The sequence below is a fragment of the Ctenopharyngodon idella genome, chromosome 8 (genome assembly GCF_019924925.1).
Source record: "Ctenopharyngodon idella isolate HZGC_01 chromosome 8, HZGC01, whole genome shotgun sequence".
NCBI lineage: Eukaryota > Metazoa > Chordata > Actinopteri > Cypriniformes > Xenocyprididae > Ctenopharyngodon > Ctenopharyngodon idella.
This window is the reverse complement of record NC_067227.1, coordinates 30,920,900-30,945,236: the sequence shown is the minus strand read 5'-3', so window position 1 is coordinate 30,945,236 and position 24,337 is coordinate 30,920,900. Positions and strand designations below refer to the sequence as shown.

The window sequence follows — 24,337 nt, the reverse complement described above, 5'->3', positions numbered from 1 at the left end:
GTTTAAAATATGAAATGAAGTAAAAAAAAAAAAATAAAGCAATAACATATTTGTATTGACAGGATTGGTTCAAACAAGTAGAAAATTCTGTCAAAGAAAGTCATGAAGGTTTGGAACGACATCAATAAATGATGACATTTTTTTTTTTATTTTGGGAGAATTGTTCCTTTAAAATGTATTATAGGCTCATCAGTCATTAAACAATTGTGTAAAACAATGAATATGAAAAATAATGTAAACGGTAATACAGAAAAAATATCAAAACAACTGTTCTAAAAAATAAATTGGTTAAAAACTAGAGAAAATTTCCACCTTGCAAATTATTAAAGGAACATCGCCACATTTTAATAAATGAAAATGTTTAACTGTTGCTATCATATGATTTCATATGGGTCATATTCACTCAAAAAAATTAACTTTCACTGTTGTTAGTTTCACTCAAACCACCCTTGTTCACATTACTTAAAAAACTCATGTAACTACATAAACATAATTTATGAGTTGTTTCTACTAAAAATGAGTATTGTCAGCTTTACTTAGTAAGTGTTTGTTCAGTCAACTTAACATTGCTGAGTGAAACGCACAAATTAATGTTGACATAACTAACTGGGCAGTGGATCCGTGGTTCCCAGCATGCTTTGCAAGGGACTGCATTAGGAGAGTAAATTTAGGGATTAAAGTGTTATTTTATGTGTTTTTCAGTAAAGGGAAAGATGTTGTTAGTTTATGTTAATGTTTAATGTTCAGTTATGTTGGACATTTAGAGTAGTTTCTGTAATGTTTTTGAATTTTATGGTTACCATTATGCAGAAGAGTGTTGCCTGCGTTTAGGCTGTGAGCCTCATATATGCATGTTTATAGGATGGAATTCACTCAATTCAATTGAGTTTGTTCAATGAGTTATTTTTTGAGTGCATTTTGTAGAGCAAATAGTTCATTTAATAAGGTAAATTAAGTCAATAAATGTGTTCACCTTATGTAATAAACATAACATTATTAAGTAAACTGCACATATAAAATCATGTAACAGTGACATTCAAATGATTTGTATTTACTCAAAGAAATTTTGTCAGCTTTACTTGAATTCCTTTTTTCATACAACTAAATTATTATTTGTACAAATTACTCAATATAGTTGCGTGGAACCACTTGACACTTCTTTTTTAGGTAAATCCAACAATTAATTTTTTGAGTGTTGGCTACATTTATTGTACTTGTTACAGGTGATCATGTATTGTTTCTGTTTTTGGGTGGGTTTTGCATGTGTAGTTCAGTTTCCTGTGTTTCAGGGGCAGTTTACACGACACTGTTTTAAAAAAAAACTAAAAACTTTTTATGCGATTTGGCCGTTCATTTGCACGACAATGGCGTTTTGGGGGCCTGAAAATGCAAACTTTTGAAAACGGGTTACAAATTGCAAGTTTTTGAAAACAATCCCAGCATCGTTGTTGTAAACTACAAAAATGCGAATTTGTGAAAACGGTGACGTCATTATGTGTTCAGTCTATAGGCGCTTTAATAATTTGGACATTTTTTCTGTATTTTTGGGACAATCTGGTGGGCATTCTGTGATTTGTTGGACAATTTGCTAATAAAACAGTTTATTTTTAGCAGAATAAATAAGGCTTGTTAATTAAAAAATCTGTTCTTCAGACAAAGCTATCAAATGACTTCCTAAGATAGTGCACAAGTTGTATGGACTATTTTTATTTGTTTAGTGAGCAAATTATACGATTTTTATTTTTTGCCTGAACTATTCCTTTAATATTCTCTCTAAACTCAATTTGAAGGGATTGCGGATTGCGGATTGGGATGTGTGGGTGGGGGCATCGATTGTACGGCGGCCCCCCGACTGGAATCATTTTCTTAAAATGCATATTGCCCTCCCTCTCCCTCCCTCTTACAAAGTGACATCGCCGACTGCTGGCCTGGCATGAATAATACAGCTTGTAGTCGTTTTCGCGGATCCGTGTGAATTCGTTTTTAGCACATTGTTGTTGTGTTAATGTAAAGTTCTGGCACTTTTCCACTGCATGGTATGGCTCGGAACGGCTCAATACAGCTCACTTTTTGGTGTTTTCCACTGCTTGGGACGGCTCGGTGAGGTTCCAAGCGAGCCGTACCGATACTAAATGTGATGTGTAAACACTGCAGATCACTGATTGGTCAGAGAGAATCATCACTACCAGCGTCATTGGATTTGAAACACGAGACACCAAACCCGCTAGATTTAAATAGTCAGTAACAGCCACCACAGTATCATTTGTTCGTGAAAGGACTTGCTTTAAACAACCGTTGCACACAACTTGAAAAAAGAAATGGCTGTATCGTGGTCAGTAGATGAGGTGCAGGAGCCGATCCACGGCAGTAGAGGCGGCAAAACTATAACAATTAGTCTATAATCCCACCCACTTTCCATTAACTGCAATGGAAAAGCAAACTGAAAGTAAAGCGAGCCGAGCCGAGCCGAGTAGTTTCCACGCAGTGGAAAAGTGCCATTAGTTTTCATGGTTTTTCATTGATTTGATTATCAGTTGCACCTGTTTGTCATTGGTTTAGTCTTGTAGTATACAGTATATTGTGCTTGTTTTCAGTCATTGTTTGGTATTCGTTGTGTAAAGTTGGTTATTCCATTCAAGTTTATGTTTTTGAGTCTTTTGAGACTGCTCGTGAATAGATTCTGCCTTTATGTTTTCATCTGCACTTCAGTCAGTCTGTACTTTAGTGTGTTATTTTTTAAAACATTAGCTGCATGGAAAAGAGCAGTATAGACATTCAAAATGTATCCTTTTGTGTTTCACGGCAGAAAGAAAGAATTTTAATTTTTGGGGTGAATTATTCCTCCACTGCATTGACATACTAAAGAATTGATGGCATTTTCTCCAAACATAGCGAAATCGCATGGATCACTGGGATGAACCATGATGGACCTTTACTTTTCCTACAGTGGTGTAATGAAACTGTGTCCCAACTGTGACCTCCGCAGATTGAGGGCTATTCTTTTGGGGGCGTCTCCGCCTCGGAATTGCTTACTTTACAAAGCCCTACAGAATACCTGCATTTTGCCAAGTGAAAAAATCAGCGAAATCCACACTGATATTTTCGAGTCAATTTACTTGGTGGAGAATGCAGGCAGAAAGGCAACAGGCAAAAGATGTTGAGTGAGCATCTGCATGAATACATGCTCACCTAGTCTCCAAGAATATCCTGAGATGCTTGTCAGATGAGCAATTATCTTGGGGTTGAGGTTTCTTCTCACAAGAACTGGCAAGAGGCAGAAACTTCAAAGGGTTCCGAGAGAAATGAAAATCAATTTCAGGGTCATCTGACTGTTAAAAGTTAATGTATGGAAAAGCATGCAAAGTCAAATGCTGCTGAGTAAATTAATGAATTCTCCTCTCTCGTAGGGATGTTTCCTGTGGTGGACCTTAACATGCATTCTGACTCAGAGTTAGACTCACAATTGAACCCTTTTCAACACTCAATTGTCTGGATAAACATACAATTAACATTGTTTTGCAGCAAAACCACTATCTTACATTAAATGCAAATCGGAATACATGATAATAGTGGAGGCTGGAGTTAGCTGCCATCTTATTACTAGTAAAAACAAACCTTAAAGCCTTCACTACAAAACACAGCTATTGAACATCTGCACCATTATTGGCTGAGAGAAAAAAAGATATGGTTCTTTGGTCTAATAGTATTGCCACACCATATGGGGTAAGTGGGGTAAACCTGCTGTTTGAAATATGAAATACCACCTAAATTAAAAACAAGACATAACATATTTATTTTTAAAAGAATCGTTGACCCAAAAATAAAACAAGTATTTGAATGGCATGAGTAAACAATGAAACTATTATAGTTTAATATACACTATTATAATATTATGACATCCTTTAAATTGTATTATATACTATTATAAATCAGCCATTAAATTGTTTATGCAAAACAATTATGAATTACATAACATTCATAACAAACAGCAAAAATATTAAAGATAACGTACAAAAAAAATCTAAATGTTATTTTAAAGAAATGCATTAAAATGAAAGCAAAACATGACAGTTTGCACCAATAAAAAGTAAAAAACAAAGACAAAAAAAAAAAAAGATGACAGCAACAAAACATCTAATAGTTTCTGATAAATAGCCCTTGTAACAATAAACCTTCATTACTGAGTAAAGTACATAAAAAATAAGTAGGCTACAAAATATTATACAGTCAAACCAAAAATTATTCAGACATTTTTTATATTTTTGATATTTTTTACTTGTGGGTGCAGGACACTATAGTTCATTTATGTAAGTGAGGAGAGCAAAATAAAGTAAACTGTGACATATTATACCCAAAAATTCTTCATACAGTGGACTACCAGTAAAATTTATGAAAATGTTGAACAAAAATTATTCAGACACTTTGACCTGACCATGTTTTGCTTAAGTGTAATCTGACATAATTAAGAATAATTTTTTTCTGACACAGTTTAACTCTGAGATCTTGTCATATTTTATTACCATTTTTTTAAACTATAGTGAATAAACTGTATTAATGAATGAAATGTTCAAGGTGTCCGAATACATTTTGGTTTGACTGTAGATATATATATATATAAACATTTATTGTCATCAGATGTAACAGAAAATATGATGATTTTGGAATTTTAGATTCGACAACTAACAAAAAAAAAAAAATGATGCTAATTCAAGATGTTAAAACCAACATACAAAACCACTGCTACTGTAAACAAAACATCTGATATTTTCCAGATATATAGGTCTTGTGGGGATTTCTCCATGTGACAACTAGCCCCAGGCTCCCCTAATTTCCTAATTGTTTCTGATGAAGTGCTATGGTGTCTCCTCAGAAGGCAACAGATCAAATTAAGCATTACGATGTCTGAGAGAGAGTCCTAGTTGAGTGAATTACAGCGTGTAATGTCCAGAAATGTTCTTTGTACCTCAGAGAGCCAATTCCAGCTCTCATCAGCAGAACAACACACAAACACACACCTTTGACCGATGTCACTGTGTACATCCTCAAAATAGAGCTGTATTTCTCAAATGATCAATAAACCACTCTGGCAGATGAAAACAGAAACTTTGAACTCTGAATTGTTTGGGAGGGTTGGGGACTTTTTTAACTGCAAACTGCTTTTTTTTTTGGTCTGGTACCAATTAAATTAGTTTAAGCTGTAGTTCTGTGTAAATGTGCATGCGTGCAGACTGCATGTGATACCATCTAATGCCTAGCACACATTGTACAAAATGTTTTCCCTTCTACCCTGTCCCCATCTACCAATGGGCAAGCAAACAGACATTCCCGCCCCAAACTTTACCTTTAGTTGTGCCAGAAGTCATCATGTCGAGCCACCCAAACAAACAGATCAATGTTCTGAAAGCATCGCAGTCACGAGGCTTTACTCTTCACAAGGTCAAACTGCCACTGACTTTGTCTCTGCTTGTTAAACTGGGATGTTAAAAGTATTTTAACATGAAAAATACACATAGAAACTTTAAATATAATTCAAAATGATGCAGTGAACCCAGTAAGTGAGAGCAGCAGGAACTTGAGCCAGTGTGTTGTGCTCTGAGAAATACTGTATGTGTGACCTGCAGGGCAGCGGTTTGAAGACAGAGAAAGAGAACTGGAGTTCAAAGTCACAGCTGTGTAAACTTATATACCACACGCACACACACACAAACACACACACACACACTAATGCAGCTATCAAAATTATGACAATAGAGCCTCGTTTCCACCGCAGGAACTTTCCCTAGGGACTTTGGAGTGGTACTCAGTGTGTTTCGACCGCAGGAACCAGGATCTAAATGAAGTTCCGGGTAAAAATTTCCCCCTCAGAAAGTCCCTGCTAGCGAGGTAGTACTTTTTCAAAGTTCAGGAACTTTTGGGGGTGGGACTTGTGCACTGAACATACTGATTGGTTGAGTTCATGCAGCATTTTGATTGGTTGACTCCACGCAGCATTTTATTTCAACCACCATTTTTAAAAGTCTGTTGCGGTGCGTGCAGTAAGAGCTGTTTGCTATTCGAATCAACATACAACCGATGGACCGTTGACGAGGTTCAGGCTTTATTAAGCTTATATCCGGAGGACAAAATCCAGTGGGAACTGGAAAATCCTTTGTCACTGGACTTAATCTTCACGGTACTTTAGACTGCGATGGAAACACAGACAGCAACAGGTCCGGGGGGAAAAATGTTCCTGGGACAAATTGTTCCGGGTAATTGTGGTAGAAACGCTGCTTAGGTTTCTATTTTTAACCCTAAAATACAATGTTTTGTATTGAAATATGTAATAAATTTATTTAAAGTAAATATATTATATATCATATTAATATTATATTATATATTAATATCTTTAAAATAAAAAATCTTATTTATTTAATAATAAATAAATCATATTATTGTAAATATTATTATTAATAATTATTTTTTTTACATATATTTAAAGTAAATATATTAGATCATATTCATTTATTATATACTAATATCTTTAAAATAAAATATTTAATAATAAATAAATATTAAATTTATATTATTGCAAATATTATTATTGCTATTTAGACATTTTTATTTATTTATTTAATTATTTTTCGTTTAAAATATTTTTTACAATTGACCCTTCGCAGGGAGTTTGATTGACAGGCGATCTAACCAATCATAACGCCGAATCCGCCATTATGTCAGACAAAGCAGTCAGGGGAGTTAGTAGATTATGTTGGTGGACTTGAACTTGAAAAATGGTGTGTACTGACGTCTTTCCGTGGTTGAAACAACATTCTTTCTGATTCATGTTTATTTGATGCTATAAATGAACTAGTAGGAAGAGATGATCGGTTCACGAGCCGCTTGAAGTAAGGCGCTATAGCAATCTGTCACGAAAAGAGCCACAAAACGGTATTTATTGTTTAAATTTCTTTAAAAATTACAATATTTGAAATTTGAGAGTTTGTTTCATATCGAAAGTAACCTTCTCTGCCTTGTCCGTCGTCGCGTTCTCTGCGTGAGAACATGATGTGTAGCGTGAGAGCGGCATGGCTTGTCGGACATAGCAACAGTAACTAAAGGCGGCGGGTCTTTGTGAACCTTGTCCCCAACAGGAGGTCAGATTTAACTCAGTTCTGGGGACACATTTGTCTAACTATAGCTAAGCAAACACACACATTAAATCTAATAAATAGCGGGGTTTGACAACATAAAGATGCATCTACATAAAAATAACAACATGCATTATAACTCTAACTCTAGCTGTGATGTTTTCACGTAATGTTGGTTCATTTAAGCAAACACTGAGTCAAATGTTTGCATACAGTTAAAGTACATAGCTATAAAATTAAATTATAATTTAGTTTTATTATCTCTTTGTGAACTTTTTGAAGCGTCAAAGTGGTTGTGTAGCTGTCTGTGACAGAAATCTCTCAGATTTCATAAAAAATATCTTAATTTTTGTTCCAAAGATGAACGAAAGTCTTTTTACAAAAGTCTAATTACAACGACACGAGGGTGAGTAATTAATGACAGAATTTTCATTTTTGGGTGAACTAACACTTTAATGGCAAGTGTAAATGCAGCCATTGTTGATATGTGAAATTAACAAGGTCTTTTTCTTGAGAGAAACATGCGAGACTTTAGCAGAAGTAGGAGAAACAACTGAGATGTTAAAGAGACATTCTTTTTGATTTTTTTATTCCTATGTTAATCTTTAATGAAGTATTTTTGAGCATGTGTGTGTCGAGAGTCTATCAGAAGAAGGTTTACTTCTAACAGCTCACCTAAAGACCTTGCAAAACCACCCCTTTCATTTTTCGCCACAACCTTCTTTTTCCTGTCTCATAATGGACTCAGACTAAATTACTGAACCCCGGATGTCTCCCAGACTTACAGTTAAGCCCCCTGTGGGAATGTGTGTGCGTCTGTTTATATTCATTTATTTCTTTCACGTAAAATATCAAAGTACTCAGGCCGTAGATGACTGCTGCTTTTAAACCGTGCTCTCCCTAATTACTTCAGATAAATCCATCAGGCTACAAATCAAATCAAAGCAGCCCATCAATTATGAAATACTTTACAAAAACAACAATCTGCCCTCCTGTACTTGCGTTTGTCTCTGAATCCCTTTTATCAGCGAGACGGCATCTCGAAAACAAGATAGCAAGCGACGACGCTGCCTCATTACAAAGCCGTATGGCAACAAGCCCGCTCATGTGTAGAGAATCTGTCATCCACCTCAAAGCTGAAGAGGGAAATCGGGTTTTAAAACCATCCTTAACTGTGTCTTTTACAACCCCTGGAGGAATTGCACTAAGGTTATTTGCATTTGCTCTAACAACCAATTAAATTCATGAAATTGGTGTGGGATCCCCGCTGATGTGGGCCGTATATGCACTTAGATTACAGACTAAAAATATCACCAACACTCAAAACCATGACATCAATTACAGCAGAACGCTCTTTTTCTCAAAAAAATTTGAGTGGTGTTTGTCTGCGCAACTCGCTGCCATGATATTATAAATGATATAATGTTGCTATGTGGTAGCTAACTAGCCTTAGTCAAATGAGCCTACACATCCTCAAGTCTTAATGATCTTTTGGCCTCGGGTTTGTCCTTTAATGTAAGTCAGAGATTATTTTTATAGGCCTCCGGATGAAAAATATCATAAGTCTGGTCACCTAAAGTAACAGATCTCCTCAACAAGACGTGATTAGAAAAATCATCCACAAACGGTGCAGGATGTTCCCACCTGAAAAAGTCGACCCGTTTAAAAGGGCCATTTAGACAGCTTTACAGAACAAATAATTTAACTGTATAATTCATCTTACAAAATTAGCCTGATAAATTACTGCAATATATATAATGAATAAATGCTACTGTTCAAAAGTACGATTTTTTTTCAAAGAAAATAATACTTTTATTCAGCAAGGACGCTATAAATTGATCAAAAATGACAGTAAAGACATTAATAATGTTACAAAAGATACTATATAAAATAAATGCTGTTCTTCTGAACATCATTCATCAAAAAAACTCAACTACCACAAAAAATATTAAGTAAAAATAATAAAAAGAAATGTTTCTTGAGCAGCAAATCAGCATATTAGAATGTTTTCTGAAGGGTCATGTGACACTGAAGAATGATGCTGAAAATTCAGCTTTGATCACAAGAATAAATTCATTTTGAAAATAATATATAATTTTATATAATATAATATTTTGTGATATTACTGTTTTTATTGTATTTTTGATCAAATAAATGCAGCCTTGGTAAGCAGAAGAGACTTCTTTTAAACAAATTGGATTTTACAAATGTTTTCAAAAACTGAAGTCTAGTCATAATGAATAAAGTTGTTAAAGGGTTAGTTTTAAAACATATTTAAAACAGTTAATGTGATTCTACCTTAATATTATAAAGTGACGAAAATACTTTTTGTGTGCCAAAAAAAAAACAAAATAACGACTTTTCAGCAATATCTAGTGGTGGGCGATTTCAAAACACTGCTTTGAAGCATTACGAATCTTTTGTTTCGAATCAGTGATTCGGTTCACATATCAAACTGCCAAACTGCTAAAATCACGTGACTTTGGCGCTCCGAACAATTGATCTGAAACAAAAGATTCATAAAGCTTCGAAGCTTCATGAAGCAGTGTTTTGAAATCGCCCATCACTAGATATTGTTGAAAAGTCGTTATTTTGTTTTTTGGCGCACAAAAAGTATTCTCCTCACTTTATAATATTAAGGTAGAACCACTGTACTCATGTGAACTGTTTTAAATATGTTTTGAGTACCTTTATGGATCTTGAGAAGTTCGGTGACATTGCTGGCAATAGAGGCCTTACTGAGCCATCGGATTTCATCAAAAATATCTTAATTTGTGTTCTGAAGATAAACAAAGGTCTTAAGGGTGTAAAACGACATGAAGGTGAGTAATTAATGACATTATTTTCATTTTTGGGTGCACTAACCCTTTAATATTGTTTAAGTTGTATTTAAGCTGGAACATTTCTATAATGTTCCTGTCAATGATTTGTAATGGAGTTCAGTGCTTTAGCTGTTGTACAGGCGAGTGCCTGCAGGGGGCGTCACATTGGCCTACATGACAGGCTAATATTCAGGCAGTCTCAGTGATCCAGTAGGTGGGTTGGACTCTGACAGTTTCTCTCTATCTGTTCAGAGTGCATCAATTATTCAACAACGGGGAAGTTGTGGACCTCGAGATTAACTTTTTGCTGTTGTTTTTATTGCTTTTTACCCTCCTACCAAGAGCGTAGGACACATTTAGGTTATTACAGAGCAAATAGCATATACAACCATTCATTCACTCCCACAAATACACAAACGCACTCATGTACACACACACACACACACACACACACAAAGGCTGATGAGATTGGCACAGTGTTTACTGTCCTAATAAAGATGGATGGCATTCCTCTTTTTAACACTCACTGAAAATATATAGGGGCCCTAAAATGTTTTTGGATACACTTGACATCTGAATGTCATTGTTTTAGTAAACTAAACAAGTATCTGTATCTTCTTAAATGCTGCAGGATATTTGCTTTCATTAACCTTTTACTCCATTTTTGAAGTCTCAATGTCTTTTGATTCACTTGTAGTGATTTTTAGTGGGTGTAGTCAGTTCACAAAGATCACACATTAACTATCAACATGCTCCACTAACCAAAAGCAAACATAAGTCACAAAATGTGTTTTTCTTTAATAACTTTCTTTGCAATAAATGTATTTAATGCAATGACATTTCTATGTGTGGTGCAAGTGCCCAAATACACCTCTGCATAATGCCTTTCTAACAATATTTACAGAGTGCTAGTCATCTTTCAATGCACGTATCTATGCAGATGTTCAGATAAATTATGACACAAACTCTTTAAAGTAAAATCACTGTTATATATATTGAGTCATGCAGTCACCCCTGCAGCCAAGAACCTGAGAAAATATGATCTACAAATTACAGAATACTGCCAAATGCTCATTACTTACTCTGAATGATATTTTCATTCTCATTCGGCGTGCAAATTAAATAGATCAAACTGTGTGCAGTGAGATAATATGATACAACTTTTTATATATACTGTATATAAAGCAATAATAAAAGAAAACAACAATGAATGTCATTATTTCAGCAGCATGAAACATACACACAAGAAAAAGCTCTCTAGATGAATGTTACAAAACTGGTCAAGAACATGTAACAGTGTTATTTTACAATGCAAGAAAGTATTTTGTCTAGCACTGAGACATTATTTTAATGACATGTTAAATAGAAATGCACTAAAAAAGTATAATATAGATAAAAAGAACATTTCCACCCTTACGTATTACTGCACAAAAACATTACTATGAAAGAAAAATAATTACACATTTTTTAAATAGTAAAGTATTTCTATATCGTTGTATTTGCTATACCACCTTTAAATGGGAACCTATTATGCAAAATTCGCTTTTATAAGGTGTTTGAACACTGATGTGTGTCCGCAGTGTGTGAGAACAACCAGCCTATAATGGTAAAAATCCACTCAGTCATGTTTTTATAATTCCCATAAATCAAAAGCAGTCTCTTCAAATGAGCTGATTCAGATTCCCCCTTACGATAATGTCATTATAGGGAGAAGCCCGGCCACAGCCGGTGACGATCTTCCCTATTACAGTAGCATAGACACAATCAAGTCAAGTCAAGTCACCTTTATTTATATAGCACTTTTTACAATGCAGATTGTGTCAAAGCAGCTTTACAGTGATAACTGGTATATAATTTTGGTTGCACTCTTAAAGAAAATGGTGTCAATGCAGGCAGATGCAAAGCACTGTTGAATATCAAACGTCAAGTGTCCCCAACTAAGCAAGCCAAAAGCGACAGCGGCAAGGAACCCAAACTCCAACAGGTGACATCAGGTGGCAAACAGGTGGCAAATAGGTGTTAAAATGGAGAAAAAAACCTTGGGAGAAACCAGGCTTAGTCGGGGGGCCAGTTCTCCTCTGGCAAACAGTGCTTTGTTACGATTCAGGTAGCTATCATAAGTCCGATGGGATCGCAACATTCAAAGTATTTATTCCAGTTCCATCCAGCTGAGGATCGTATTCATCACGCCGGTATGGACGGTTTGTTGAGGAACTATGCCACTGGTTGTGTCGATGAGGCCCTCACAATGGATGATCTAGTTGACTCAATCTCTGCTGATACATCAGGGCTGCGTTGTGGTCGCGTCAAGGCGCAGGTCCTCGATCTCACCTGGATACGTCCCGGATCCGGTTGACTACGGTAAACCTCGGGATAAACAGAAATACTAATATTAGCGTAGATGCCATTCTTCTTCTAATGTAACAAGTACATCAGGTGTTATAGGAAGTGTTCCCGGTTCCGGCTGACCTAATTTATGCAGCCTAATAATCCTTTAACGGATTTGAAAATATAAATTGATAATGTGTTATGTGTATGCCAGGTTAAAGAGATGCGTTTTTAATCTAGATTTAAACTGACAGAGTGTGTCTGCTTCCCGAACAATGCTAGGAAGATTGTTCCAGAGTTTAGGTGCCAAATAGGAGAAGGATCTACCGCCTGTGGTTGATTTTGATATTCTAGGTATTATCAGCTGGCCTGAATTCTGAGATCGCAATAGACCTGAGTGAGAAGCACAGAGTCCGCCATTTCTGTATCCTCACTGTAGCAGCTGGAGTTGTACAACATCTGCGCCAAAGAGGCATTACAAGTGTTGTGTTTTGGGATGTACCAATGCACATAAGAGTCTCCATAGACTCCCACCACTGAGGACACCGTGGTTAAATTTCATTTTCGAAGGAAATGTACATGTTTGCGGTAATCATTTTGCGGTGGACTGCTTCACAAACAAGGGTCTTTTCAACGACTCCGGTTCAAGGCTGAACACCGCTACTGACAGTTTCTGACATTTTCAGTGCGTGAGACTGTCCTGTTTTGTTGTTGCCGGTGTTCTGACAATCTGTCCTACACCGATATGCCGGAGCATGAGCTCTTAAAGCTCCACCCTCTTCTTGAAAGGAGACCCAGAGCAGCAGCTCATTTGCATTTAAAGGGACACACACAAAAACTGCACGTTTTTGCTCACCCCGAAAAAGTGGCAATTTTGACATGCTATAAAAAATTATCTGTGGGGTATTTTGAGCTAAAACTTCACATACACACTCTGGAGACATCAGAGACTTATTTTACATCTTGTAAAAAGGTGCATAATAGGTCCCCTTTAAAGCAACACTATGTAGTTTTTTTACCTTAAAATAATGTCTCTAAAATTATTTCAGTGGTAGAACAACTCTTAACCGGACGAATTCTACTGCCACTGCTACCTGAGCAGCCTCCTAGCGGCTACAACCACACTCTGCGAGTTTTGTGTTCGGGTCGGTACACACAGCCCCGCCCATCCCCTGCCAGCGGAAGAGTGCGACCTGCTTTACGGCATACGTCACATATTTTACTCGTAGCCTGGGTGGAGTTAGCCAACAGCTAACTATAAGACGAAACAATCTAATATGCAAGTCTCAAAACCATGCGGACATCATTTTATTTTATTATACAAATTACACCCTTTGCAAACAATGCTACATACGAACAATTTTCAATTCTGGAGTAACAATAAATAAAACCATGTAATGATATTTGTAGAACATAGTGTAATACGGGCTACTTTACCTGGTAGGTGAACATGGTTTCCAAACGAGGTTTCTGCATTCGCCGGTTCCGTCAGCTTAGTCAACAAATTCACGTGTATGGCGCTGTCCACGGGGAAGCTTATACAGCGACAGTATTTACGACACTGGTAACAGACAGTTGCGCTTATCAACCACATGGGGGAACCATAAGCAAATGTTCCATGGTGTTGCTTTAAAGGGACTATATGTAGAATTCAGAAACCCTTGTTAGTAGCAACACCAGTGGCTGTTAAGTGAACTGCAGCCAGCAACTTACAGCTCGTGCTTGCGCTCGTGCACGTGTAACGTACAACAGACTGAACGTGATTCAACACCCGATATACTCACGGCGACGTTCTTTTCTGTTCTTCGCTTAGGGGTAAAAATAAATTGGAAAAACAGCAATATACTGTTAACGAAAATCCAGACGCCATCCACACTGCTGAGAGCGACGTTTAGATATGTAAATATGTGCTACGCACTTTCTTCTCAATAACAAAGCAAACACACAAAAAAATGACAGTGGAGAGTAAACAGCAGTTAAGAAAGCATCTGATCATAGCGATATGGATATGTCTGCACCAGCTCTGCAATTCACCGGCATCATGTCGACAGATGAGGTAATTAAAATTACACCATTATGATAGTTTGATTATAAAGTAGCTTATAGGCCTATTTGGGACTATAGGCTATATAGATCTGGAATTTTTTTTTACATACAGCCTCTTTAATTCTGTTTTAAATAAAAAAAGAAACTCCACTGAGAATAAGAATCACCTACTAAAATTAAAAAAAATAAAATGTCATATTACAGTAATGAGATTTTGGGTATTGAATGTGCTTAATTGCCATGAAAATAAACAGAATAAACAACAAAATTCATACAATTAACAAAAAAACTATATAAGACATTTATGATGCATGATATCATGATGCAAAAATATAAATAAATTAATAAAAAAGTGTAATATAATAATTTTTCTTCATTTGAACAAAACTTTATGAGATTTACACCTCTCTCTTGTACCATTCATCACCTTGATTACCGATACATACATCTAGCATCAATGATACCAACTCTAAGAAGCAAAAACTAGTGACTTTCACAGTGACCATCCAACAGCAGCATTCGCATGAGAAAAGCGTGTCTTGGACCATGTGAACGTGACAGAAGCAATGCTCATCATGAAGCTGACGCGAGCAGCAGAGAGGAATCATTTTGTCAAGCCTGTGCTTTCAATCGACCCCTTAGATAATTAACCGATGCTTATCACAGGAGCTGTAATCATGAGGGCTTAAAGCGGGAGACCGCGGTAAAACCACAGCTTTTCTCTGACCTCTGTGAACTAGTATGATTTTATGGATGAAAATTGCATATTTAAGCAATAAGGTACGAGAGGTTATCAATATAATCATCACTACAATACAATCAGCATATTAGAATGATTTCTGAAGGATCATGTGACACTGAAGACTGGAGTAATGATGCTGAAAATTCAGCTTTGATCACAGGAATAAATTACATTTTACAATATATTCACATATAAAACAGTTATTTTAAATTGTAATAATATTTGAAATTTTTAACAATTTTACTGTATTTTTTAACAAATATATGCATAAATACTTCTTTCAAAAACATTTAAAAATCTTAATTATTTCAAACATTTGACAGGTATTGTACATATAATGCAATATCTTATTTTCACTATATAGTGTATTTTAGCATGACTAGACTGACCAATCAGCATCCAGGACCAGAAATAGCTGTTTTATAATTAGGTTTAATTACTCTAGTGTTTTAAAATCCCTTCCTAGCTAGCAGGCTTTGCCCGATCAATGTTAATTCAACACAACCCTGACTCCAAACGTTAAACAGATACTCGCTGGTCCGTTAAACGCGGTCAAGACAATAGACTTGACAGAAAAGCCCAGACCACAGACAGTGCCCACAGTGAGAGATGTGATGGATCAGTGGTCCAGCGTCTGAATCGATACCTCCACCACCCCTCCCCGTCTCCCAGACTTTAAATAAGACCACCATCCACATCACAATCCATATATTGACTCCTGTTGTGAAACCTTTTTTTACCCTTCTGCTGTTTCATGGTGCATTGGAGCGTTTCAGGGTGATGGTGGGGTGAAGCCAGCGGCTACATGCCGTAATTAATGCTGAGTGGGGCCATTACCAAACTCATTGCTGATGTTATGTGTTATGAAATGGTCCGTCTAAGAGGAACTGTACATCTCTGTCCTGGAACGAATCCTCTTAATCCATCTAAAAGAGGACAAAACAAGAGGATGGAAGCTGTAAAATGTGTTGGATCAACCTTTATCCCTCACTGTCTAGACTCAAATAGTTTTGCTTCAGGACCAAGTAGCAACCCAACAGGGTAGTAAAAATTCAATTTTGATGGTTTCATGTTCTTGGCAGCCAATATAATAATAGCGCAAAACACACTGTGGTCACCGGTCATATTATGAAAAGCAATTAAAGGGGACCTATTATGCCCCTTTTCACAAGTTGTAATAAGTCTCTGGTGTCCCCAGAATGTGTCTGTGAAGTTTCAGCTCAAAATACCCCACAGATCATTTATTATAGCTTGTTAAATTTGCCCCTATTTGGGTGTGAGCAAAAACACGCCATTTTTGTGTGTGTCCCTTTAAATGCAAATGAGCTGCTGCTCCCGGCCCCCTTTCCAGAAGAGGAAACAGCTCGCGCTTCGGTTGCTCAACAACAACAAAGTTGGAGAATCTCATGCAGCCAAAATGAGGATTGTCAGTAACGGTGTTCAGCCTTACATTGTTCAAACCGGAGTCGGACACTAATGGAGAGACTCAGGAAGAAGTTACAACTTTTAGAATGAAACTGGATGTTTCTGAATGGTTAGTGGATAAATTTATGTAGTTGCTGTGGAGTTGATTCAACTCATCGACTAGCATGTGCCGTCATGTTAATCTTTTGTGCAAAACCCGTATGGACGCCCACTATACATAGCGTACCTGTTTGCCAAACAGAGCCATACACACCCGGCTAACGTTTATGATTGCTATCAAATGCTGTGAATGGTCTAATATTTTTTCCAAAATATCGCTTGGACAGAAAAGTGTCTGTGCTCGTCTGTGCAGCCAACGACAGAACAGTTAGCATGCTTTGCATGAACTTTTGCCATGGCGTTAGAACTGGTACACATTTTTTCGCTTGCGAAAACAAAATGGCGGCGCCGTGGATGGAAACATGCAGATTAAGGGGCGGTAATATTATAATAAGATCCCCTTCCTACATCACTAGGGGAGTGAAATCTGAGTGGCTCGTTTTTTCACATGCTTGCAGAGAAAGGTTACTGGGTTGTCCTTTTTCACATTTCCTGGGTTGGTAGATGCACCGGGACCCGATTATAGCACTTAAACACAGAAAAAGTCTGATTTTCATGATATGTCCCTTGACAGCACTAGAATTGATCATTTTTGATAAAATTAGTGCAAATTTGAGAATGAAATTTTTTCCCCCAAATATGATCATCCTTGTGCGAGGGACTCCCATCCCTTCATTCATTCATGTATAAAGAACCAATTTTTACTGTGAAATTTTTTATTGTAAATATGTCTAAAATATTATTTGGAAAGTATTTAGTTTAGTTTAGTTTTTACTACTCATTATAGAACTATACTATAAGAGATGTATTTATTTATGTATAAATTAATTAATTTTAATAAGTTTATTTATTGTTTAATTTTATTTTTAATATTATTATTTTTCTCTAAACTTTCTCCCTGTTCTAGAAGACAGACAGAGGAACAGTCTTAACAGTCTGCCAGCAAAAAACATGCAATGCTACTGATTCTTTACATTCACAAGGGATTTAATTATTTCAAAATTGCTAATTAGTTGAGCTTGTTAGATGGAGGGTGGTCACTATTTTTATTTAGTCGTTTACTGCGGGTTATATATACGTCATGAGATAATGTTGAGTTTTCAAACATGAGTCATTTCTCTGCTTTCCGCTCATTGTCACTTTTCAACGCAGTTGAGCAAACATCCGGAAACAGGGGGAAAGAAGAAATAGATGCATCTGCTGTATTATTTCTTTTAAGCAAGCCAGACTGTTCATCATTAAGTGATGAAATGTTTCTATAGTGATTTGACAGCATTGAAAGGCATATTCATCTCTGTCTGTATGAAAATGTGTGACCTTACAAGCTGGATTCAAGACTTAAATTAACTTTAAGAGTTTCTTTCTTAGGATATCACACCTAGACCCACAACCTGTACCATTTTGTAAAAAAAATTAAATAAAATATTTTCTGTCAATATTTTGGACAAATTCTAATTTTAAGAACAAAAATACTTATGGCATTTTGCAATAGGCTATTTGTGCAAAATATAATAAATTAAAATATTTTATATTTTTTGTAATATTTATGAAAATATGTGACCTGACAGGCTAGTTTAAACATTAACATACTAACCTGTGCCTTTTGGTAGAAATACATAAACATAAGTTTTGTTTTTTTTCTGACAATATTTTGGACAAAATCAAATGAGTAATTGTAAGCGTTTTTCAATATTTATGGTATCATATATTGATATTGTTTGTTGTTCATTTGACGTAATGATTTCTTTAGTTTTTTTTTTTTTAATTGGATGATGACACGTGCATCTAGACGCTAATACTTTTTACGTCTCATACATTTATTAAACCTTATAAGACTTATCTTCTGAATTTAATAATTAGATAATGACCAAATCCTTTGTTTAAGTATATTATTTATATTTCATAAAACTCACTTCCCAAAGACTGGTGGTAATCAATAATAAGTTTCTCTATGATAATGATAGAGCTCCCTCATGCGGTTTTGGCAGCGAATTCAATACGCATGCGTAGTTTGAAGTGAACCCGGAAGACACCAGTAGAGGGCGCATGCGTGCTTTATACATCCGGAAGCATTAGGTTTATAAACATAATCTCATGTGCGACTGTCTCAAACTGACATTAATGGCGTTTTTAATAAACATGAGCTTAAAATGACTGTGAAAACGGAAGTATAAATAATTTTTTCTTGTGATTTGTAGGAAAATTCGTCATCAGACTATTCTGAGGCTGCAATATCAAGTTAAAGGTAATTAATTTAGCAAGCAAGTTACAGGTTAAACATGTTTATTTTGATACGTTGACATGTAAATATCTCTTCTACATATTACCATTAAAAATGTTCGACCTGATTTAGTAGTTTAGTAATAGATAACAGCATATGCTTTGATTATTGTTTTCATTCGTGTGTGTTTATGAAGTATTAAATATGCTTTTGAATCCGAGTGAGAAGATGCCAGCTCGAAACACGATCAACAGTGGAGTCAGATACTCCAAACTAGCGAGTGATGATGACGGATACATTGATCTGCAGGTGAGAGAGAGAGAAAAAGGCTGCATATATGCATATATCAGTGTTGCTCACTTTAATATTAGTCATTTCCAGGTTTTATTTACATATCTATTTATTAATATGTCTGCCTTTCTGTCTGTCTTTCTATATATGTATGTCTTTTTATATATCTGTGCATGTATGTATGTATGTATGTACAGTATTTATCACGCATAATATATGTATAAATTTAAATATCACACATAAATGATATCTTCATTATAATATCACAAATAAATAATAATATAACACATATAATATTATTTTAATGAATTATAAATATGTATCACACACAAATCATTGCAGATATTCATGTTTAACTTGTTTTCCATGTACTGCTCTTGACTGAAATGCTGTAATATTGAGCATTGTTCTTTCTCTTCTCAGTTTAAGAAGAGTCCACCTAAAGTCCCTTATAAAGCGATCGCCCTGGCAACCGTTCTCTTCCTCATCGGCACCATACTGATCACCATCGCATCCCTCCTGTTAGCAGGATACTTTGAAGTTAATGACGTGAGTGCTGTAGCACATTATTATAGCTCTGCTCTTGCGGATTGCGCCAGATTAGCTTTTCATTCAGATATATAGAAAAGTTCTTCATGCATTTGTTAGTGTGCATTAGTTTGATTTCTTAGACTTGTTTTATGTTTTCTATTTACACAATCCTAATAGCCTCAGGAGCATTTGCAGCGTGAATGCATTTCTCATATGTAAAGCAATGTTTTCTGCATTCTGTCAAACTAATGTTAAAAGCAAACACCACAGGCTTCACACAGTCTAATTGTGCTTTCCAGGCAGCGTTATTTTACTATTATTTATATACCATTATAATATTTATTAATATTTAGAATTTTCTCTTATATATTCATATTTTCAGTTTTCATGTTCGTTTAAACAATTTTGTTATGTTCTTGTCAGTTTCAGTGTTTTTTTTTATATTTCTGTATAGCTTTAACTTATTTTGGTGACACTTAAAGCCTTTATATATAATGCATTATAAAAGTATTTTTAATGTATTAATTATTCCTTTTATTGCACCTTATAATGCATTGTATGATTTCTAATATCTAATTATAATACTTATCTATTCATTGTTACGCCTTTAGAAAGTATAAAGTGCATTAAAACACATGACAAACAACCAACTTCAGATCTACAAATATTACAATGCATTTTAACTTTGGTTACAATTATTTATGAAAAGATATAATGCATTATGACGGATATTATGAATACCTTTATAATGCATTATACATAAAGGCTTTAAGTAAAGTGTTACCTTTATTATTATTTCAGTTTTAGTTTTAGTAATCAAAGCAATTTAGAAATTGGCTTATATCAAAATTATTTGAAAAGACTTAAAGGGGTGGTTGATTATGATTTGACTTTTTTAACTTTAGTTAGTGTGTAATGTTGCTGTTTGAGCATAAACAACATCTGGAAAGTTACGACGCTCAAAGTTCAATGCAAAGGGAGATATTTTCTTTTACAGAAATCACTGTTTAAGGACTACAACAAACGGCTGGTAGGGACTACAACAAGCTTCTTCCCGGGTTGGTGACATCACAAACCCCAAAATTTACGTAAACCCCGCCCCTGAGAACATGCTACAAAGGGGGTGAGGCCATGTTGGGCTGCTTTAGAGAAGAGGAAGAGTTGTTGTAGTAGAGTGTTGTTGTCATGCCGTCATTTTACACTGGACTGCTTCACAAACGAGGGTCAATTCAACACTGGATTTGCACAAAAGATTAACATGACGGCACATGCTAGTCGATGAGTTGAATCAACTCCACAGCAACTACATAAATTTATCCACTAACCATTCAGAAACGTCCAGTTTCATTCTAAAAGATTTAACTTCTTCCTGAGTCTCTCCATCAGTGTCGACTCCGGTTTGAACAATGTAAGGCTGAACACCGTTACTGACAATCCTCATTTTGGCTGCGTGAGATTCTCCAGCTTTGTTGTTGTTGAGCAACTGAAGAGCTGTTAAAGCTCCACCCTCTTCTGGAAAGGGGGCCGGGAGCAGCAGCTCATTTGCATTTAAAGGGACACACACAAAAATGGCGTGTTTTTGCTCACACCCAAATAGTCAAATTTGACAAGTTATAATAAATGATCTGTGGGGTATTTTGAGCTGAAACTTCACAGACATATTCTGGGTACACCAGAGACTTATATTACATCTTGTGAAAAGGGGCATAATAGATCCCCTTTAAATTTATTGGTCAAAATATGAGAACTCTCTGAGAAGGACATTTCCTCTAGCCTCAGAGTAAGTTTTATGGCTAAATGTATGGCTATATATTCAGTCAGTCAGCGTACAGTTGAACTTCTGGAAGTGTTTTATTGAGTGGCAGAATGTGGTGAGATTACGTCCCTGCTGTGCAGCACCTGATGTGGAGGTTAATCCTCCAGATTTAGTAACACCGCTCTTAAGAAACCCCTCCGTCTGTGGCCTGTCCTATATTTCTTGAGTTAGTCCAGCTAATGGAGCTCAGATCACAGAATCCAGACTAGAGCTTCATGTTAAAAGAGAAACATTTTCATTCAGTCTAACAGTATTTATTATTTTCCTACTACATTCATACTGCAGTACAATGTGCCTCAAAGGACTGAATGTGACATGGATCTGCGTTTTAGATGACTATGTGACAACAATTGAATATGACCTTTTTAATATGACCTTCTTTGGAAATATCCCTGATAAGTATCTGATTTGTTTGAACAGTCACATTGGAATTAGTGTGATTTTTAACTTGACGTTCATTGTGCACTATAAAGAATCTATTGAAATGAATAAATTGATGCATTAAAATACAAAATAGTCTGAAATGGGCCACATTTATAGGGTCACTTGAACAAAAAAAATGTGTTTGAGCTGATATTGAGAATACAGAATTGCACTATAGATTGATCAGTAGATGACAGGCTGTGAGGTCCTCAGAAAACCACCTATTTTTGACAGTTTTTAATGAGCTGTGCACATGTTTGACCCGGCGGGCAGTTAAACTCATCTCTCCTGTCTCTCTGTCACTCACAGCACCGTGATCGCACCATCCCTGTCCTGATTATTGGAATCCTGGTCTTTCTTCCTGGTTTTTACCACCTGCGCATCGCCTATTACGCCTCCAAGGGTTACCGCGGTTATTCCTACGATGACATCCCTGACTTTGATGACTGAGCGACGGGGACGTACTGTCAGCCTGCTGATGTGACAGAGATCTGAACCTCGTTTTCCTGCCGCTGATGTCTGCCACGTCACAATGACTTGACAGACTCGTTTTTTTTTTTTTTTTCTCCATAGACTGAGAAGGTGGTTTGAATTCATGAACTAGTATGTTTCATGTGAGGAAAATCATTTCATCAAGGATTTCATACCATTTTTTGTTATTAAAACAGGTCACAGTTCAGTTGTTATATCAGTATGCCGTAGTGAGTTACAGATCTTTGGAACAAGCAAGAAAACCTACTCAAAACATGCCACATGCTGTTTTATATTTTACAAAAAATTGAAGGATTGCACAAGGGTTGAAATGTGTCATTAAGGATGTGATATTTGCTCATTTTTGAGGGTTGGTCTTAACATATTAACTAAGTTAATGTTACCGTTTTAAACTGTCCTTGAAATTAAAAGCAAAAGGGTTTCATTTTTAATTTAAGTAATTTAGTGTATGACATGAAAAAAGCATAATTGCAAACTTTCCATGTTTATGTTTGATGTCATGCCACTGGATATAACTTATTTTCATTTATGTGATTTTATTGCCTTTACAGAGAATGCTTTATGATTAAATCATTTGCTTTAAACTGAAATCTGATTGTTTTCATGATTGCACAGTTTAAAAAAAACCTATGAATTGTTCATTTTTCAGCGATACAAAAATTACCTTTACTGTAGTTGTTTTTGGTGGTCAACTTGCGCCCCCGTGTGGGTCATAAATGAACTTGTGCTTAAAAAAAACAGCATTGAAATTCTATTGTTTGGAAAAAACAAACATATTTAAGACTAGCAAACAGTGTGTCATAAAAAGCATAAGATAATACATCTATTTTCTAATCTGAATAGCATATCGAATACATAATGTTGAAATGAGAAACAATTTGGCTGGTCAATTTTACTTTACTTAAAATGCTGGATTAAAACAATCTAAGTTGGGTTGAAAATAGACAAACCCAGTGGTTGGGTTAAATGTTTGCTGGGTAGTTTTATTTAACCCAACTATTGTTTAAAAATGACTATATGGCTGGTTTAAAATGAACCCAAAATAGGTTGGAAATTAAAAATCAGACACATAATTACTAGAGGCAACAATAATAATCAAAAGATGAACATTTATTAATACGCAATTTAATAAATGTTTATTGTTTAATTATTATTCATTAAACTTATTAATAAATGTTCATTTATTAAACACATTGGTAAATGTTAATTTCCAACATACTTTGGGTTCATTTTAAGCAAGCAATACAGTAATTTTTAAACAATAGTTGAGTTAAATAAAACTACCCAGCATGTTAGGCAAACATTTAACCCAATGGCTGGGTTAAAACAGGCCAAACACTGGGTTTGTCCATTTTCAAACCCAACTTGGGTTTTTAACCCAGCACTTTTAGAGTGTAAAACATGTATAAACAGCAGATAAAAATAATAAATAATACTAAAATACAAAAAAAATAATAATCTTTTGTTATTAAAACCCACATTTTAAAGCATGAAACTCTGGTGTAACAGGTGTAATTTTTTTTATTGAAGGCTAATAAAGTCCAAAAAGCACAAATAACACAGTAAATAAAATCAGTTTGTTATCAGGTTATGAACAAATATTAGTATTGTAAAAAGTGAATCTCAACTAAATACTGAATCATAATTTAAAATGTTTAATATTTTGTTGTAATATAGCCTATATTATACACTATAATGAACTTTCTTTTCATGTTACAATCAGTAGAAAGACCAGAGAGAGAGAGAGAGAGAGAGAGAGAGAGAGAGAGAGAGAGAGAGAGAGAGAGAGAGAGAGAGAGAGAGAGAGAGAGGCGTTTAATGTGAATGAGCAGCAGCCCTACAACGTTGCGGCGTGTTTCACACCGTCTGTGTTAGTAACGACATGGACTGAACAAACTTCACTGGACTGAAACTGAGAGACGGAGACCGCGGGAAACTTCACACATGAGGATATTCACTTCAGCTGGACCACAAACA

At 35.6% G+C, this 24,337-nt stretch overlaps 2 protein-coding genes across 4 annotated transcripts in view; both read left to right on the top strand.

Annotated features, from left to right (window-relative positions):
• The first annotated feature begins 18,628 nt into the window (after nucleotides 1-18,628).
• On the top strand, nucleotides 18,629-22,950 carry tmem230b (transmembrane protein 230b). Of its 2 annotated transcripts, XM_051904498.1 has the most exons (4): nucleotides 18,629-18,831; nucleotides 19,029-19,116; nucleotides 19,522-19,647; nucleotides 22,178-22,950. In XM_051904498.1, the coding sequence occupies exons 2-4, from the start codon at nucleotides 19,036-19,038 to the stop codon at nucleotides 22,316-22,318; spliced, it is 348 nt and encodes a 115-aa protein (XP_051760458.1). In that variant the 5' UTR covers nucleotides 18,629-18,831; nucleotides 19,029-19,035; the 3' UTR covers nucleotides 22,319-22,950. The 2 variants fall into 2 exon arrangements, with proteins under 2 accessions (XP_051760458.1, XP_051760457.1); XM_051904497.1 differs by lacking the exon at nucleotides 18,629-18,831 and having other exon boundaries at nucleotides 19,004-19,116.
• A 1,227-nt stretch (nucleotides 22,951-24,177) lies between these two features.
• The window catches only part of igsf9b (immunoglobulin superfamily, member 9b), a 48,571-nt gene continuing 48,411 nt past the window's right edge, over nucleotides 24,178-24,337 (top strand). For both annotated transcript variants that reach the window (XM_051904449.1, XM_051904450.1), the window contains exon 1: nucleotides 24,178-24,337. This exon is cut by the window's right edge and continues 325 nt beyond it. The gene's annotated coding sequence lies outside the window, so the exon portion shown is untranslated.

What these genes read in the sequence shown, in the direction of transcription:
- tmem230b (XM_051904497.1), top strand. Translation starts at nt 19,012, where the DNA reads ATGCTTTTGAATCCGAGTGAGAAGATGCCAGCTCGAAACACGATCAAC. An exon ending in ACGGATACATTGATCTGCAG is followed by an intron (nt 19,117 to 19,521) that starts GTGAGAGAGAGA and finishes TTCTCTTCTCAG; the next exon opens with TTTAAGAAGAGTCCACCTAA. An exon ending in GATACTTTGAAGTTAATGAC is followed by an intron (nt 19,648 to 22,177) that starts GTGAGTGCTGTA and finishes TGTCACTCACAG; the next exon opens with CACCGTGATCGCACCATCCC.